This window comes from Lactuca serriola, chromosome 5, assembly GCF_051521515.1.
Source record: "Lactuca serriola cultivar US96UC23 chromosome 5, Lser_US96UC23_V15, whole genome shotgun sequence".
NCBI lineage: Eukaryota > Viridiplantae > Streptophyta > Magnoliopsida > Asterales > Asteraceae > Lactuca > Lactuca serriola.
In genome coordinates this window covers 272,351,777-272,372,767 of record NC_136412.1, presented here as the reverse complement: position 1 = coordinate 272,372,767, position 20,991 = coordinate 272,351,777, and the positions used below count along the sequence as shown (strand labels likewise).

General features: G+C 40.5%; 1 protein-coding gene across 1 annotated transcript; it reads right to left on the bottom strand.

Moving 5' to 3' along the window:
- Positions 1–13,298: 13,298 nt before the first annotated feature.
- On the bottom strand, positions 13,299–13,847 carry LOC145050501 (uncharacterized). The gene has a single exon (XM_078998742.1). It carries the CDS (start codon positions 13,845–13,847, stop codon positions 13,299–13,301), a length of 549 nt encoding a protein of 182 aa, XP_078854868.1.
- Between the last annotated feature and the right edge of the window lie 7,144 nt (positions 13,848–20,991).

Sequence of the window (20,991 nt, the reverse complement as noted above, 5' to 3'; positions counted from 1 at the left end):
TCTGGAATTGTTTTTGCTTTTTAACAATTGTAGAAAATTAGAATTTGAGAATAGTGTTAAGACAATATAAAGCTGGCGATGTGCAAAGCCAGCTGGCCCATTCAGATGCAAGGGAAGCCTCAGATATCAATTACACACTTATACAGTGGCGTCCAGCTAAGCAGACTTAACGTAACGCTCGTCAAGTCTCTGACGGCGATGGCTTATCATTATCAAATAAATATATGGGTATTCCCCTTTTAGCTATTTCTATAATGATTCCGTCCAACACCGTCGACATAGGTGAGATGTTGACAGCACCGGAGGTTACGGGGTGTGTTCACAATCTAAATGGATATAATTCTGTTCGTCTTAGCCTCTAATATAATTTTTTTATTTTTTTATTATTTTAAAAAGTTATGGTCACTATTTGATGTCATTTAAAATTTATTGATTTTTTTATTACATAAAGATGATCATATAAAGGTATCATGCCACCATACTAAGTATATTATTTTTAATTTATATACTGTTATAAAATATGATCAAATAACAATATAAATTATAAAGTAAAGAAAAAAATAAAAGTAGAGAGAACTTTTATTCCAATACTTGTGATGAAATCATCAAGTTTCTAATACATATGGCTCACTATTTATACTATCCAAATAAGATGAAAGATGAGCTATAATATGAATGCACATTATGATGGTGTATTATTACATTCATAAAACACATTGAAATGGTTGTTACTATGCTAAATAATGATGGGGAGTTATGGGAGAAATGGAGAATCCAATGGTCATTCACAAACTAATATTTCATAACACTCTCCATTGAATGACGATTGTATCATGCCTCGTTAAAACCTCATGGGAAAAAACATTTATTAAGGAAAAAGAGTACATGATTAATAATAGATATTTGGAACAATTGCCTCGTTAAATACATTGCTAAGAAAACCCAGTGGGAAAAACATAGCTAAGGAAAAGAGTACAATATGTTTCCACCTCCCCCTGATCATCACATCACTTGATTTCCTTAAAGCGTCGCATTCTAATATTTCGTACCATGTTTTCAAATTTGGATGTAGGGAGCGCTTTAGTGAACAAATTTACCAAGTTGTTACTTGATTGAATTTTCTGGATGTTGATGCCACGCTCTTTTTGAAGATCATGAGTAAAAAAAACTTTGGTGATATATGTTTGGTTCTGTCTCCTTTGATAAACCCTTCCTTGAATTGGGCTATACAAGCCGCATTATCTTCATATAGTATGGTTGGAACGTTCCTGTTAGAAGTTAGACCACAACTCTCACGAATGTGATGAGTTAAATTTCTTAACCAAATACATTCACGGCTTGCCTCATGAATTGCTATAATCTCTGCATGGTTAGAAGAAGAAGCAACTAAAGTTTGTTTAACAGAACGCCAAGAAATTGCGGTACCTCCACAAGTGAATAAATAACCTGTTTGGGATCGAGCTTTGTGTGGATCAGACAAATATCCAACATCTGCATAACCAATTAACTCCACATTTGATGAATTAGAATAATATAAGCCCATATCCATTGTACCTCGAAGTTATCGAAGAATGTGTTTGACTCCATTCCAATGTCTTCTTGTTGGGCAAGAACTATATCTTGCTAATAAGTTTACAGCAAAAGATATATCAGGTCTCGTATTATTAGCAAGATACATTAGCGCACCAATAGCACTAAGATACGGTACTTCGGGACCAAGAAGTTTTTCATGTTTTTCACAAGGCCGAAATTGGTCCTTTTTGGCATCTAAATGCCTTACTACCATCGGGGTACTTAATGGATGTGAGTTATCCATATAAAACCTTTTAAGCACATTTTCTAGATAACTAGATTGATGTACAAAAACTCCATTTTTGGTGTGCTCAATTTGAAGACCCAAACTAAATTTTGTTTTACCAAGATCTTTCATTTCGAATTTTTCTTTCAAACAAGAAGTGGCATTTTTCAATTCTTCAGGAGTTCCAATTATGTTCAAATCATCTATTATTAATCATGTACTCTTTTTCCTTAATAAATGGTTTTTCCCATGAGGTTTTACCTATTAAGGTTTTAACGAGGCATGATACAATCGTCATTCAAGGGGGAGTGCTATGAAATATTAGTTTGTACATTCATTCATCTATTTCTACATTCATCTATAGATTTAGGTTCAACATCCTCATTTTCTTCCATAATCTCGCACGCAACATGATATGAAAAATTATCATCGACGTCTATCTTATTTCGGTTCCATCTTATTCCTGTCATGACATAATTTATTGAGATCTCTTCATTTTCATAATTTTCAGGTATCCCAGTTTCTTTTGTTATGCCATTGGGATCTTTTGGAGCTTCATTAATCTTTTCAAAAGATTCAGTTTTCTCTTTTGGACCATCAATTATATTTGCTCCCTTTCGTTTTCGAGGATTTTTATCTTTGGAACCGGTTGGTCTTCCACGCTTCAGGCGTGCCTTTGATTCATTTGTAGTTGTATTTTTTCCTTCTTGGATATCAATTCTAACTTGAGCATTTACAGCTGGTAAATGAGACTTTGTTACTCTCTTAGGGTCAGTAAATGCATCTGGCAATTGATTTGCTATATTTTGTAAATGAACTATCTTTTTCACTTCAAGTTCACATTGACTTGAACGAGGATCTAAAACTGAAAGTGATAATTCATTCCAAGAGATTTTATTCTCCAGCTTCTTTATTTCTCCCCCTAATGTTGGAAAAACTGATTCATCAAAATGACAATTGTCAAATCTAGCTGTAAATAAATCTCCAGTTGATGGTTCTAAATATTTTACTATAGATGGAGATTCGTATCTAACATAAATTCCCATTCTTCTTTGAGGACCCATTCTTGTGCGGTGAGGTGGAGAAATGGGTACATAAATTGCACATCCAAACGTCCTTAGATGGGAAATATTTGGTACATGGCCGCAAACCAGTTGGATAGGGGAGAACTTATGATAACTAGTTGGCCTGATTCGAATAAGTGATGTCGCATGTAAAATTTCATGCCCCCACGTCGAAGTAGGAAGTTTAGAATGCATTAGTAATGGTCTTGCAATTAATTGAAGGCGTTTGATTAACGACTCAGCTAAACCATTTCGTGTATGAACATATGCAACAGGATGTTCAATAGTTATCCCAATCGACATGCAATAGTCATTAAAAGCTTGTGATGTAAATTCTCCAGCATTGTCAAGTCGAATTTTCTTAATTGGGTAATCGGGAAAATGTGCCCTAAGGCGGATTATTTGTGCTAGTAATCTTGCGAAAGCGAGATTACGGCTAGATAACAAGCACACGTGTGACCATCTAGTTGACGCGTCAATTAAGACCATAAAATATCTAAATGGTCCACATGGTGGATGAATTGGTCCACATATATCCCCTTGAATTCTTTCTAAAAAAGTAGGACTTTCATTGTAACATCCCAAAATTGAAGACCAAAAATGTCTAAAACATTACTTTAACCAAAGACATCATTCCAAAACATAATCTGAGTATAAGTTTTCAAAACACATGTTTATTATCAGAGTAAACGCTCCCAGACTGACTAATCTATGGTGTGTGCCATGCGATCACCCCGAGCTCCTCCCTCCGCTACTGAAAGTACCTGAAAACAAAACTGAAAATCGTAAGCACGAAGCTTAGTGAGTTCCCCACCTTACCACATACCATGCATAACCACATACTGCACATATTGGGCCACGCCCCCTATCCGGGGCCTCGCCCCCTACTTCGGGCCTCGCCCGCTACAACGGCCCCGCCGCTCCAGGCCCCGCCTGGCTTCGAGCCCCGCTCGGATACAGATCTGTTTCACTTAGGCCTCGCCTGTCACAGGGCCTCGCCCACTAACATATAATAGCACATAAACATATCACATAACATTACATAACCTAAACATATACTAACAACTCTTGCTCTAAGGCCTCGCCTATCTCTGGGCCCCGCCCGTGTCCTGCTACTGATGAATCATGGGACCTCGTCCATACTCCTGCTGATAGTGAGATACGGGCCCAGCCCACCCTCACTCCTTTCCTAACTGGGGCCTCGCCCCTGCTCTTCTGCTACTGAGATGTGGAACACCATCCACACTCTGCTATTGGTGAGATACGAGACCTCGCCCACACTCACCTCCCTACCAAGCACATACAAGTATCACACAGACAACAAGTATAAACTATCACATAAACCGCTCCTTGGGCACTCGCCCTCTATCATTGGACCTCGTCCGAATATTATACTAGCATACTGTGCCTAGGGCTAACCCCCGGGTCTTCTACTCATAACTACATGGGCCGGCATTGTGGCCGTAGACCCATTCATACAAAGGGAAACTCACCTGATACTGCTGAACTGCTGCTGCTAACCCCTTTGACCACTACCTGACCACTGACTCCGAACTGCTGCTCCGCTAGCTCCCCGAGCTACCAATATCAACATAACACTTAGTCTAACTGACCTTCAAAGGTCAACCAAGTCAACTCTGGTCAAAGTCAACATCCTGGTCAAAGTCAACCTTCCAGGTCAACCCTACTCGTCGAGTCACCCTACTGACTCGCCGAGTTCATAAGTCCAGAGTCCTTCCACTCGCGACTCTACTCGCCGAGTCAACCCCTGACTCGCCGAGTCTACTGATTCCCGATTCCTGTCCTGTCCAACTCATTGAGTCCTGGCTCGACTCGCTGGCTCGAGACTTAACTCGAAGGGTTTGGGATCACGCGACCTGACTCGCCGAGTCTAAGAACAGACTCGCCGAGCACACGACAATCTTCATCCAACTCACCGAGTTGTTCATCCAACTCGCCGAGTTCATGCCTATCTTCATCCGACTCGACGAGCTGTTCATCCCACTCGTCGAGTTCCTTCTCATCTTCAAGCTACTCGCCGAGTCCACTCGAAGGACTCGCCGAGTCCAATAAGATCCACTTACATGCAGAGGACTTCCGAGTCATGCATGAACTCCAAACTGTAGATCTACCCTTCCCACACCTATTCCCCACGTAAAGTTGCAAACTTTACGTGTAGAGAGGAAGATCTAGGCAAAATGCACCAATAACTAGGGTTTAAGACCAAGAGGCTCCATAACCCACCCAATGGCTGATACTTTATGGGATTCTAGACCACAACAAGCATGGATCTGAGGTAGCAATCTCAGATCTGGACTTCAAACTCGAGATTGACCTTAAACATGGCTTAAAAGCCCCAAAACTCATTACCAAAGAAGATCTAAAGGAGGGGAAACGAATTGATACCTTCCAATGCTCTGAAATGCTCCCCAAACTTCAGATCCAAAGCCACTCCTTGATGCTTCGAAGATTCCCACTTCTTCTTCCTCTTCTAAATCACTCAAAAATGGCCAAAAGCATAAATCATCACAATGGAGGCTTAGGGTGCGGCGTTCAGGGTGTGAGAGGCAGTAAAGGAGCCCTAGGAAGAAGATTGAGACGTTTAAATAGGCTCCAAGCCCCGGATTTAGGGTTTTCCTCGCACAGACCAGACTCACCGAGTCCACTTGGCCGACTCGCCGAGTTGGTCACTTACTCCTCGACCCGGATCCCGCTACGACTCGCCGAGTCCCTTCTAAAATTTAGGGTTTCCTTTACTTTCTTGGCTTTCAAAATCTTGGGTGTTACAACTCTCCCCCACTTAAACTGAACTTCGTCCTCAAAGTTTACCATGGCCCGCCGCTTGCGATCTGCCTCCAATACCCAACACCAGCCGCCTACCTGCGCTGGTCTTCCACCTGGTCATTCTGACTAACATCAACCTCGCGGGTAAACCTCGGGTCAAACCTGACCCTGAACATCTTAGAAACAGAACTTACTCAACCGATAATCCTTCTGATACTCACCGAGTACTGCACTGAACCCGCAGAGGTTGTCCACTTCTTTCCTTGTGCAATTTCCTTGCCTTCCCAAGGCAAAGCCTCATAACCGACCTTTCCTCTGCCACTATGAAGGTCCTATCCTTCACTAACTCCATCACCCCCACTTTTACCAGTACGGGTCATTACCGCCAGTAACCACCAACACACCTCTCTTGTCATAACTTGGTGTCGAGCACCCCTCGACTCAACTAATTGAATTCCACCATAACCCGCCTTCCTGCACTACTACTGACTGGATATTCTGCTATTCCTCGCCTGACTCCCTGATAAACTGGGACCGTTCTAGTCCCTACCAGCCTATCAATGACTGGATTACCGACTCCCACCGGTAGCTAGTCCCAACACCATCACTGGTCGCTCTCAGCGACTTCCAAAGAAACCTCGACCGCCTATAACTGCTCAATCAATCCTGCCATCCAGGCACTACAAACCTGGGATCCCCGATCCCCCAACTTGACACTAAGGTCCCTACCAGGTCCCACCTGCGCTGCTAAAACTCACGGGCCTCGCCCACGGGTCCCACCCGCCTCTATCCTTCTAGTCTCACTAGTCTAGTCACTCTCGCTCGGGCCTCGCCCACGGGTCTCACCCAACCATACTACTGAGCAACCCTGCTCCCAGGTCTCATCTACACTGCTAATCTCATACGGGCCTCGCCCACGGGTCTCACCCAACTATATCCTGGAGCGGCCTCTCCCAAGGTCTCACCTCTCTAGATCTATACAGGCAACTCCCTATCATTCTCTTCCACTACTCAATCTTGATCCCTACCTGATCACTAGGAGATAAGGGCCTCGCCCCAACTCCACTAACGAAACTACTAAGGATTGCTACGGCTTACCCATAGATTTACATCACCATCCATTGCTGACCTCTAGTGAATGCTACAGCTGCCCTGTAGTCTTACAACACTTCCACTACTGACTGCTAATACGAAGGCACCCACGTGCCATCAGCTTCTCAAGATCCTTATTCCGACTCCCGCGAGTCCTTCGGGCGATCCACAACCTGAATTCTCAACCATAACTAACCATTACCATCACACGCACTAGCTGACGTGGAGTTTCTCAAACTCCCAACCCTGAAATCCTCACTCCATCAAACGCTGAACTACTTCTCTTCCCTCTCGGAGGTCACGTACTCATTCTGGGTCTGCGTGCTCCCCTCTGGGCACACCCGGAGGATTCTCCCCCACTTCGATCCTACTTGCCCCTTGCTGCTCAATACTCAAAGAGATCCGATCTTTGCTACCATTCCATAACCCATCTACTGAGGAACCCAAGCCCGCCATAGCTAGGCATTTAGCCAATCCATCACAATCACTGCACCACTTCGAACTGGTGAAACGTACCAAATCCCTCCTAAGCATGCTACAGTTACTGCATCCTTCGAAACCTTCTTCAATAGGGCACATCCCCTAACTACCATACAAATATCCAAGGTATGCAGATGGCATATAACTTGATCACAATCAACCAATCAAAATGAAATACTTTTACCGCTAATGATGCAGAACCATAATAATGAAATCATGCACAAATAAAGGGACTGAAAATGGGAAATTGCATACCTGAAACGTCCGGCGTTGCTCGCGTCTCCAAGGTCGTCATCTGAAAAGCCCTGCTCCCTGCCGCAGGTGCCTCTACTCGGCCCTGACGGCCATCTGTGATCCTCAAAGTTGCAGGGGCGGGTGCCATCACCCGTCCTGCCGAAGACAAACTGGGGCACTGGGCCTTCTTGTGGCCCCACTGATTGCAATGAAAACATATCAAGTCTGATCCCTGCGCGGCGGTAACAGTACAATCCCTGCTGAAATGACCAGCCCGACCGCACTTGAAACAGCCAGACTCACCACCGCTGCCACTCCTGCACGCGCCCCCGTGCGCCCTGCCACACTTTCCGCACCGACTGTGGTCCTGATGATCCATCGATCTCGAATCCGATCCCTTGGGTCTTTTGCCCGAACCCGTAGCTACCTGAACCTCATCTGGCTTCCTCTTCCGGATCTGCTCCAAATCAATTTCCCTCTCTCTAGCCCGAGAAATCATATCTTCCAGCGTCATACAGCTGGATTTGCTCACGAACTCCCTGATGTCATCCCTCAACATCTCATGGTACCGAGCCTTCTTCATCTCCTCATCCGCGACATACTGCGGTACAAGAAGAGCCCTCTCCCTGAACTTGGCGGTGATCTCCGCCACAGTCTCAGTAGTCTGCGTCAAATCCTAAAACTCTCGTGCCAGCTGCTGCACCTCAATAATCGGCGAAAACTCCGCCCTGAACCTGGCCGAGAAATCGCTCCAAGTCATCGCGTCCAACGCGACATCATCCCCCAAAGCATGACCAATCTCCTCCCACCAATCCCTCGCTCTGTCCTTCAGAAGACAGGAGGTGAGTCTAACCTTGTCCCCCTCAGGACACTTGCTCGTACGAAAAGCGTTGGCAACATCAGCCAACCATCTACTGCTAGCAATGGGGTCCCTAGCCCCATGATAATCTGGTGCCCCGCAGGCTCTGAACTCTCGAAACGTCAGAGTACGGGCTCCCATCAATGCCATCATCTCAGTAAGGCTCCCAGCCTCTCATCCAAGATCTCCAGTATACCCTCCTTGACCGTGCCAAAGATCACAGGAGTCTGAGCTAGAATACTGCGTGTAACCTCAGCTGATATCAACTCTCTCATCCGCTCCTCGAGCTGCTCGGCCCCTGAACCCGAGCCTGATCCCTCTCCGGCGCCTGATCCCCCCGCTGGTCTCTCTCGCAATGTCACCATGCTGAAAATATACCACAACCATTATCAGAATACTCATCATTGATGCGAGACCAAACATGCACTACCAGGTTCCCGGTCTTGTCTCGGCCTTTCCCAAATCGAGTATGGATCCTCTGCTTTCAATAGTACGGTCCCATACTACCTTCCACATCTATCCGTACTTTCCTCAGGAATTGCTTTGACTCCACCAGGTCCCTTATCCACTACTACTGCTCCCATCACTGTCTCATCCTAGGCTTACCCTAGGGAAACCTCTGACTCAACTCAAACCAGTCCTCAGCTGCTGAAGGTCTCCTTGGGATGCCAATTAGCCATCACCTGGATACCATCACATGCGACGAGGCTCAGATAATCCTTCAAGTAAAAGACTCGTTCCTACAACGGTTGGACTCAGACAAGAGCTGCGCAATAGGACCAATTCCAGTACTCTGAGATTATTCAACCCTGATCACATGTGACGTAACGTATCCACCTAATGGCTAACTCCCATCACTCAGAATCCCACAATGCACAAAGCAAACAACATTCGAACAAGGGAAAATCTAACCATAACATACTCAAGCAATCATCTCCACATAGCAAGAATCTGAACTAGCATGCAACACAAACTCATAACTCAGGCATAACCTAAACAGGCTATCCTACTACTGTCTAATCAGCACTATCATGCAGCTCAAAAGCACAAATAACAGGCACATAAGGCATCATCCCTAGATCCTTAGTCCTATTCTAGCATGCTCTTCTATCAACTGATAATCATAACATAAACTTGTATGGGTATTTTGGGGTACTTACTTGAGCTCAGCTGATTGCATGCACCACACCCCTTTTTCTCTTTTCAAAATTCTTCTCTTTCTGGATTCTTTTTGCTTTTCTAAAACTGTTTTTCGTTCTCAAAATTCTTTTTACAAAACTGTCTTTTCACTTTTGAAAACTTTTATCCGACCCCTCAGTTTGAGTTCAGGCACACCCGAGAGTATGCCCGAATCCCTCAAACCAAGGCTCTGATACCAACTTGTAACATCCCAAAATTCAAGACCAAAAATTTCTAAAACATTACTTTAACCAAAGACATCATTCCAAAACATAATCTGAGTATAAGTTTTCAAAACACATGTTTATTATCAGAGTAAACGCTCCCAGGCTGACTAATCTATGGTGTGTGCCATGCGATCACCCCGAGCTCCTCCCTCCGCTACCGAAAGTACCTGAAAACAAAACTGTAAACCGTAAGCACGAAGCTTAGTGAGTTCCCCACCTTACCACATACCATGCATAACCACATACTGCACATACTGGGCCACGCCCGCTATCCGGGGCCTCACCCCCTACTTCGGGCCTCGCCCGCTACAACGGCCCCGCCGCTCCAGGCCCCGCCTGGCTTTGAGCCCCGCTCGGATACAGATCTATTTCACTTAGGCCTCGCCTGTCACAGGGCCTCGCCCACTAACATATAATAGCACATAAACATATCACATAACATTACATAACCTAAACATATACTAACAACTCTTGCTCTAAGGCCTCGCCTATATCTGGGCCCCGCCCGTGTCCTGCTACTGATGAGTCATGGGACCTCGTCCATACTCCTGCTGATAGTGAGATACGGGCCCAGCCCACCCTCACTCCTTTCCTAACTGGGGCCTCGCCCCTGCTCTTCTGCTACTGAGATGTGGAACACCATCCACACTCTGCTATTGGTGAGATACGGGACCTCGCCCACACTCACCTCCCTACCAAGCACATACAAGCATCACACAGACAACAAGTATAAACTATCACATAAACCGCTCCTTGGGCACCCGCCCTCTATCATTGGACCTCGTCCGAATATTATACTAGCATACTGTGCCTAGGGCTAACCCCCGGGTCTTCTACTCATAACTACATGGGCCGACATTGTGGCCGTAGACCCATTCATACAAAGGGAAACTCACCTGATACTGCTGAACTGCTGCTGCTAACCCCTTTGACCACTACCTGACCACTGACTCCGAACTGCTGCTCTGCTAGTTCCCTGAGCTACCAATATCAACATAACACTTAGTCTAACTGACCTTCAAAGGTCAACCAAGTCAACTATGGTCAAAGTCAACATCCTGGTCAAAGTCAACCTTCCAGGTCAACCCTACTCGTCGAGTCACCCTACTGACTCGCCGAGTTCATAAGTCCAGAGTCCTTCCACTCGCGACTCTACTCGCCGAGTCAGCCCCTGACTCGCCGAGTCTATTGATTCCCGATTCATGTCCTGTCCAACTCATTGCGTCCTGGCTCGACTCGCTGGCTCGAGACTTAACTCGAAGGGTTTGGGATCACGCGACCTGACTCGCCGAGTCTAAGAACAGACTCGCCGAGCACACGACAATCTTCATCCAACTCGCCGAGTTCATGCCTATCTTCATCCGACTCGACGAGCTGTTCATCCCACTCGTCGAGTTCCTTCTCATCTTCAAGCTACTCGCCGAGTCCACTCGAAGGACTCGCCGAGTCCAATAAGATCCACTTACATGCAGAGGACTTCCGAGTCATGCATGAACTCCAAACTGTAGATCTACCCTTCCCACGCCTATTCCCCACGTAAAGTTGCAAACTTTACGTGTAGAGAGGAAGATCTAGGCAAAATGCACCAATAACTAGGGTTTAAGACCAAGAGACTCCATAACCCACCCAATGGCTGATACTTTACGGGATTCTAGACCACAACAAGCATGGATCTGAGGTAGCAACCTCAGATCTGGACTTCAAACTCGAGATTGACCTTAAACATGGCTTAAAAGCCCCAAAACTCATAACCAAAGAAGATCTAAAGGAGGGGAAACGAATTGATACCTTCCAATGCTCTGAAATGCTCCCCAAACTTCAGATCCAAAGCCACTCCTTGATGCTTTGAAGATTCCCACTTCTTCTTCCTCTTCTAAATCACTCAAAAATGGCCAAAAGCATAAATCATCACAATGGAGGCTTAGGGTGCGGCGTTCAAGGTGTGAGAGGCAGTAAAGGAGCCCTAGGAAGAAGATTGAGAAGTTTAAATAGGCTCCAAGCCCCGGATTTAGGGTTTTCCTCGCACATACCAGACTCGCCGAGTCCACCTGCCCGACTCGTCGAGTTGGTCACTTACTCCTCGACCCGGATCCCGCTACGACTCGCCGAGTCCTTCCTTGGACTCGCCGAGTCCCTCCTAAAATTTAGGGTTTCCTTTACTTTCTTGGCTTTCAAAATCTTGGGTGTTACGTTCATACCCAACTTTATTCAATGATGGACGGGAAATTAATTTTCCTTGAGAACATGCAACACAAGACAATTCATTAGCTTGAAAAATCTTCTGGTTTTTCAAGGAATGTCCTCTTGAACTTTCAATTATTTTGCGCATCACAACTGATCCGGGATGGCCCAACCGGTTATGCCAAACTTTGTAGATGTTATCATACCTTTTATTTTCAATAGCATGAGATTCAATCATTCTAATATTTGTATAATACAATCCGAATGACAATACGGATAATTTTTCCAAAAGACTTTTCTTACCCGATATCATTTTTGTAATATTGAGATACTCTTTATCACCATCATTGGTTGTTTCAACATGATATCCGTTGGACCGAACATCCTTAAAACTTAATAAATTTCTGGGTGATTTTGATGAAAATATCTCCGATTGTAATTATTGTCCCTTGTGGTAATATGATATTCGCTCTTCCGGAGCTTTCAATCATTTTTGCACTACCCGTTATTGTATTAACATTTGCTTCTCCAATTGATAAGTAAGCAAAATATTTTTCATTATTAAAAATGCTATGTGTTGTTGCACTGTCTGCAAGACATATATCTTCCTCATTTCTTTTGCGAATGTCCATATTTCTCTTCAAAATAAAAATATATAATAAAAATAATAAGAAATAAGAAATATTCAACTTAGAGAAATAAATTCATATATTATTATTTTGAGAAGAATCATCGAGATCTCTTCTCATGAAACGACTATGACATAAAGATCATAAAAGACATTAAACAAAACTACATATTATTCTTGACCATGACAATGACTCTAAACAAACATAATGCAAAAATAAAATGATACTAGAAAACCAAAAATTTCATGATATGGCATATCCATCTCCTTTTATGGGAAAATTGGGTACTTCCATCACCATCCATAACACCGTTTGTCCCTTCCGTGTAGGGCAAATAATCGGCGACATCCAAATGTCCCATTTCTAGTTGATCTTCGGAAAAATAATTTTGAACAAAATTTGTTTCTGCATTTTTTCCTTCTTTATATTTTAGAGAAGTTTGATAAAGATCAACAAAATGCTTTGGAGTGCGACATGTACGTGATCAATGACCGGTCATTCCACATCGGTGACAAACATTTTCAACTTTCTTTTTGCCTTGACCACTTTTATCATTCGGATGTGGGTTTTTCTTACTTTCCCACTTCTGGTGGTTACTTATATTATTATTATTGTTAGGACGATTATTATGACGACCTCCTCCATGTCCACGACCTCGACCACGACCACGGCCATGGCCACGGTTAGACCCACGGCCGTTATAGTTAGATGATGTCGCATTCACTTCAGGGAATGGACTAGAACCGGTCGGACGTGATTGGTGATTTTTCATTAAGAGCTCATTATTTTATTCAGCCACGATGAGATTAATTCACAATATTTTTTAAAACCTTTCTCATGATATTGCTGCTGTAGGAGCATGTTAGTGGCATGAAAAGTAAAGAAGGTTTTCTCTAGCATGTCTTCATCAGTTATAGTCTCACCACATAGTTTTAGTTGGGAAGTAATTTTGAACATGGCTGAATTATACTCACTCACAGATTTAAAATCTTGCAGCCGAAGGTGTAACCAATCAAAACGAGCTCTAGGAAGTATCACCGTTTTTTCATGATCATACCTCTCTTTCAGATTATTCCAAAGATTAGCCGGATCTTTGACAATGAGGTATTCAGCTTTTAATCCTTCATCTAGATGGTGGCGAAGTAAAATCACCGCCTTAGCCTTTTCTTGGCTTGATGCTTCATTTAAAGGATTTACATCCTTTATGGTGTTTCCAAGCCCCATAGCATCAAGGTGGATTTCAGCATCAAAGATCCATGATAAATAATTTTTTCCACTAATGTCAACAGCCATAAACTCAAGTGTGCTAAGGTTTGCCATAGTGAAAGTACTAATCAAAATAAAGAGTTGTATATTAGAGGATTGTTAGTTAAGAAGTATCATAAAATTACTTGTGAGCATTATATAACTTGTGAGCACTATACATATGAACTTTGAAAAAAAAAATTATATATATACCTGACAATGACAAGAACGACAAGAAGTTGGAACTCTATGGTAGAGCCTCGTGCTGATAACGTGTTATAAAATATGATCAAATAACAATATAAATTATAAAGTAAAGAAAGAAATAAGAGTAGAGAGAACTTTTATTCTAATACTTGTGATGAAATCATCAAGTTTCTAATACATATGGCTCACTATTTATACATCCAAATAAGATGAAAGATGAGCTATAATATGAATGCACATTATGATGGTGTATTATTACATTCATAAAACACATTGAAATGGTTGTTACTAATGCTAAATAATGATGGGGAGTTATGGGAGAAATGGAGAATCCAATGGTCATTCACAAACTAATATTTCATAACGTATACATATTAATTCTAAACTTTTTGGTGAAGAGTGTTCTGTTTATATCTACTCATCGTTGTATGGGTTGTCAATTGTTATATATTTCCATGTCCGTAACTTAATAAATGAATCATTTTTTCTATATGACACTTCACAAACAGTTTCCATCAAGATGAAATTTCCAGGTTATACTCTTGTTGCATTCAATTTATAATCTGAATCCATATAAATTAACAATGAGATTTTCTAACATGTGCCCTAAGGACATATATAAGAAACATTAATTATAACAAATATTACCATAATTAAATATGAAATACATTAATTATAAAGATTATTACCATAATTACAATAATAATTTCCATAATAAATGCATTTTATATTTAATTATGATAATATTTTTCATAATTAATGTTTATTATATGTGTCCTTAGGGCACATATTAAAAATCCCTTTTAAATATATTTATATTTTGAATAAATATTAATTGCTTGAAAATCGAATAGTCATTATTATCTTCACCAAATCCTCCCTAATAAATAAAAAAACTTTTTGTCACTTGTCAATTTCTTATGCATTTGGACACATGTAATTATGTGGCTAATTCTTAGAAATTAATTTTCACTTGTCATTTTATGGTAATTTTTAATTTTTTTAATTAATTATCTAATTTTTAGGTTATAGAAAGTAATTAATGAGTCATTAATTTGTTTCCTTTGCAAATTTTAATATGTTTCCTTCAATATATATAATTCAAAATTGACATATTTCTTTTAAAGTTCATTGTCATTTTAGGTAAAATTGTCTATATAAAAAAATAATCAAATTTTGTTGCTTTTTATTGACAAACTAAAAAAAAGCGTTATATGGTCAAAATATAATTGTTTTTCTATAGTTTGTTTTACTAATATAAATTGAATTATTATTTATTTGTCATTTTGTTTGTATATATATTTTGAAATATTATTTTAAAAAATACTTGATGTTTACACTTTGATATTTAATTTTTTCTTAAAAAAATACATTTAAAGTGTATATATATATATATATATATATATATATATATATATATATATATATATATATATATATATATATATATATATTAATTAGCTCGTGTAGTACACGGGTTTCACACCTAGTATTTTAATAACAATCTCTATAAATATTTCTAACCATTGCTTTATTCAATTTACATGCCCCATTTTCTTATAGATACTCTACACAAATTCAAGAAAAAAAGTCAAACTTCCGATCAGTTTTATTCGTTAAAATCAGTGTATTTCCTTCTTCGTTAAAGCTTTTTAATCTGTTTGTGTGTGTATTCGACCCATATTTATCCTTTATTAATACCATTCATAATGTTGTTGACTGTGTATACGAATGTTTATGTTTGTTGATTCGATACAGTATCGAGAATTCAACAACACGAAGCCCCCAGAGTTAGATGGGATCACGGACCTGATTATTGCGATGAGATGGATTTCTGATATTGAGGGGTGCTTCTATACTTGTACGTGTCTAGAGGATCTGAAGGTTTGATTTGCGCCGAACCTTCTTTGGCGTTGGAGCGAAGGATTGATGGAAGTTTGTGACTAGTGGCCATTCACCCGTGGAGCGGGTCGCAGTATCATGGGAGAGATTTGTTGAGATGTGTCGTGATGAGTATGTACCTTTGATGGAGAGCGTGGTTGGCCCATGAGTACTCGTTGCTCAGACAGACGACAAAGTTGGTGGCCGAGATCATCGGGATGTTCCATGAGAGGTCCTTGTTTTGTCCAGAGTTTGCTTCCTCGGAGCAGGTGTGGATGACCTGATACTTGAGAATTCTCAAGAGGGGTATCAGGAAGTTTGTGAAGAACACCCAGTACCTTTCATTGGTTAAGCTGCAATCCAATGTCGGAATGGGGGAGATTAAGTTAGAGATTCATGCGAGAGAGGGTGAGATGGAGAGTTAGGGGAATGAGTTACAACAAGTGCGATAAGGGTTATGAGGGTCCCTATCGGGTAGGGACAATATGCTACATGTGTGGCAAGGAGGACCACTTTGCGAAAGATTTCCCGAAGAGTTTTTTAGTTTGTTTCAGTTGTAACCATACGGTCCATGTGAAAGTCGATTATCCATTACGTGCATCAAGATTAGTACAAAACTACAGCTCCTGCGACTTTACGCGTTACTGATGTACGCTAGGGGAAGGCCGAAGCCCCAAAGGCCCGATGGGGAGCCTTCTAGTTGAAAATAGAGGAGGCCAGGGTGGCGCCTTACGTCATTATTGGTACATTCCTTGTGAATTCATTACCTGTGTTAGTGTTGTTTGGCTCAGGTGGGAGTCGATCTTTTGTATCGTCATCTTTTAGCAGGGATTTTCATGTTTCCCTTGGATCATTTGATTGAACTATGGAGGCCTCCATCACCGATGACCGCACAGTTTCAGTCTCAGATGTTTATCATGCCTGTATGTTAGATATTTTTGTGTGGGATTTTTGATAGACCTTATTCCTATTCCGATGATAGATGTATTTGTGATCGTGGGTACGGATTGGTTGAGCCGGTTCAGAGCATTGACCTACTTTGATCGTTAACTAGTGGTTTTTCGTACACCAAGTGGGGGAGATCTAACCATCTTTGGGGAGGGCGCTAGAGTTGGTTTCGCCTTTCGTTCGTTCACCAGGGCTAGGCAGTATCTTCAACATGGATGCTCGAGTTACCTTGCATATGTGGTTAACACTCGAGTGAAGGATAAAAAGTCAATGTTCGATGTTCCTGTAGGAAGGGAGTTTCCTGATGTTTTTCCAAATGATCTTCCTGGCGTGCCCTCTGAGAGGAAGGTGAAGTTTAAGATTGAACTGATCCCCGGCGCTTCTCCGATTGCCAAGGTACCATATCGCCCTGTGTCGCCTGAGATGCAAAAGTTGCCCTCAGAATTCTAGGAGTTGTTAGGCAAGGGATTCATTCGCACTAGTAGCTTGCGTTAGGAAGCACCGATCCTTTTTTTTCTAGAAGAAGGATGGTTCGTATTAGATGTGGTTAACGGTGAAAAACCATTACCCACTGTCGAGGATTGATGACCTTTTTGACCAGTTATAGGGAGCGTCTTGGTTCTCCAAGGTCAAGTTGATGTCGTGATACATTCAGATGATGGTTAGAGAGGAGGACATTTAGAATATGGATTTATGTACTCATTATGGCTATTATGAGTTTGTGGTGATGCCTTTTGGGCTCACTAATGCACCGATGGCGTTTATGGACCTCATGAACTAAGTGTGCAGGCCTATGTTACATCGTTGTGTGATTGTTTTTATTGATGATATCTTGGCCTATTCTAAGATCGAGGAGCTACATGAGGAACACCTTCGCAAGATTCTTGGGGTTCTACGAATGGAGAGATTGTACGCCAAATTCTCCAAGTGTGAGTTCTAGTTGTGTCATGTTCAATTTCTGGGGCACCTCGTCAATCAGAATAGTGTTTTGGTTAATTCGGCTAAGATTGAGATAGTGATTCAGCTGGAGGTTCCGAGATCTTCATCAGAGATACAAAGTTTTCTTGGGTTGGCCAAGTACTACAAGAGGTTTATTCGAGACATCTCCAAGATTACAACTCCTCTTACTAGGTTAACCAAGAAGGATGTTACTTTTGACACCCTACAACAGAGGCTATGTGAGACGCCGGTTCTATCACTCCCTAAGGGAGTTGATGATTTTGTAGTATATTGTGACGCATCTGTTTTAGACTTGGAAGTCATTTTGATGTAGAGAGGTCATGTGATAGTATATGCTTCGAGGCAACTGAAGTCTCACGAGGTGAATTATCCTACTCACGATCTGGAGTTGGGGGATGTCGTTTTCACCCTCAAGATTTGGCGCCATTATATATATATATATATATATATATATATATATATATATATATATATATATATATATATATATATATATAGTAACACCTGTAGATTCGAGCTAGTCAATTAGGATATAATAAGCATTAAAATGACTTTTTGATATGAGGTTATTTAGGATAAATAATATTAACCAAAGTTGTAGTGTATTTGACAAAGATTTTGTACATATAAAGAACACTGAAATCCGACTTCTTATGAAGAATTTATGTTTCTTCGAAGTTTTGTGATTAAGCCAACACGATTCTTCATATGGTAAAAAGTGAATTTTTAATAGATTACTTATTAGCCTAAGTGATCTAAACCAAATTTTTAGTAGTCGTAAAACTGAGAGCGTGAATATAAAGAACGTTCAAATATGACTTCATGAGAGGAAGTTATGATTTTTTTTAAGTTTTAGTGCAGCTGTGTTAGCACATAAATTGAAATTCAAATCGGTTGATTGTTATCTAAAACAATCTAAAAGATAATCGAAGATCTCGTGAATATGAACCCCTCGAAAAAAACAGTCGAAAACGGATGTCGTATGAAAAAGATATAAGTTTTAAATGGGGATTAGCAGTGTAAGCCTTCTAAAATAATAAATTAAAAATTAGCCGGCAAATTCTAAATGAAAGTATTATATCTTGTTGATAGATACGTGTGAATATAAAGAACGTAAAAAACGGAGTTCGTATGAAAAAGTTACGGATTTGAAGTTTTTCTGAATGCACCTCGCGCAAAAAGGCACGACACACTCCTTCTAGAACGTGGTCACACTGCTCCACCCTCCACACTATGTTGGACACGTGTCAGCGTGTGAGAGGGATGACCAAACATGACGCACATGGTTTGGGTGCAGCGTGCTTTCAAATACTTAGGCTATAAATAGAGCTGCAACCCTTATTCGACATTCACACCTCTCTAATTCATTTCTCTCTAGTTTCTCTCGATCTTGAGCCCATTTTCTTTTAATTTTAAGCATATTGCGAAGCCCTGAGGTCCCTGAGAGCCTGTCATCTAGTAGCTAGCATGCCGGAGTTCTGCCAATGCAATTTCTGAACTTTTGTGTAGGTAATCTTTGTAAGTTAAATTACACTCAACTTTATCTTAGTGTAATTTGTATTTATAGTCATAGTCGTTATTATGAACCTATAAATATTTATCAGTAATTCCATGTCATTATACTGATTGATCTACTTATCGGGATGATGTATAGACTGGATTTAGTGGTTTTTAAAGCGGGATTTCCAAATGGTATACTATGTATACCAAACGGACCCTACCTCCAATATGACTTTACATGGTTGTTCCTTACTTGATAGATCTTGAAGTAGACATTGGGATTAGTTAGGAATCTAGACTATCAGTAGTTGCCAAGAATATAAGACTAAGACTTAGTAATGTGAACCTAGGTGACGTTAGAGGAAAAGATAAAGTACCAAGGTGAAGTTCTGCCCAAATTTCGAGGCGCCTACTTTTATCAAGTGAGTGCATAGTCCCTTTCATGAAAATGGTGTTAATGCACATATTAATTTAATTATTAAATATCTATTAGAAAGTTTATATATGAGCTATATGCTTATTTCCTGGTCCATGTGTTAGAAATGTATTTGAGGATATATTATATGCGAATTAGATATGACTCTACATATGTTAAAAGATATATATAATATATATATATATATATATATATATATATATATATATATATTACATGATAACAATAATAGAAATATTATCAGAAGGATAAATAAAAATATATTAATACCTAAATACTCTATGCAAAATATACACACTAAATAAGGATAGTGTTATATAAACAGAGTTGGTATTAAAAGTTTAGTAGTTATGTCCGTTAATAGATAAAACTTATTATAGATACCTAGTTCAATTAAGTTTGATATCGGGTAGTCTCATTCGGGATATGCAAGTGTAAGCTAGGAAAGGAGAGTAGAGTTCTATTCTTTGACACTTTTAGTTGTTGATGGTACGAAATACATACTGGAGTAAAAACCGCATTCCTTTTTGGATGACCATAAACGGTGGGTCCGTATCAAATAACTGTAATGACATGTTTGCATAATCTTTCGGATGACCAGAAATGGTGGGTCCTGATCAGACAACTATATTGGTATGTCTGTATAATCTTTTCGATGATCAGGAATGGTGGATCCAGATCAGGCAACTATAAAAGTATGTATGTCCATCTTTCAGATGACTAACACTTGATTATTCTAAATGCTTCATTAGGCGAGATAATCATTCCTAATAATCGTAGACTAGGATCTATGAGGATCGATTTGGGTGGGTATGTTTAGGTATGAGGGTTTATAGATATCCAAGTTGGAGACACATCTATATATTGTTTGGTAACAATTGGTCTTACAATATATATATATATATATATATATATATATATATATATATATATATATATATATTATAACATTGTGGGATTGAGATCCCTATGTACTCACTAGGTTTTCCAACCAGGCCCGCTTAGTTTCTTTGTATTACAGGTAGCATGAAGGTACTGATAGATAATGTAATTATCTACTAAGAGATTTAAGGAATTTGTAGGCTTTTATTATTGATGTAAGGTCTGTTTATGCTTATGTTTTGTATCAATTATGACATCCCAGGTTGATAATAATCAATGAAAATCATTTTCTTCGGAAATACTTTTTATGGGAAAAATTCCGCATTTATAAAGATCACTCTTATTTAAAATAAGCATAAGGAAAAAGTTTTTTTTTAATGGCCATAAATTTTGGGATGTCACACA

Bases quoted from the DNA above. Each gene is read 5' to 3' on its own strand.
- LOC145050501 (XM_078998742.1), bottom strand. From the start codon at position 13,847: ATGGCAAACCTTAGCACACTTGAGTTTATGGCTGTTGACATTAGTGGA.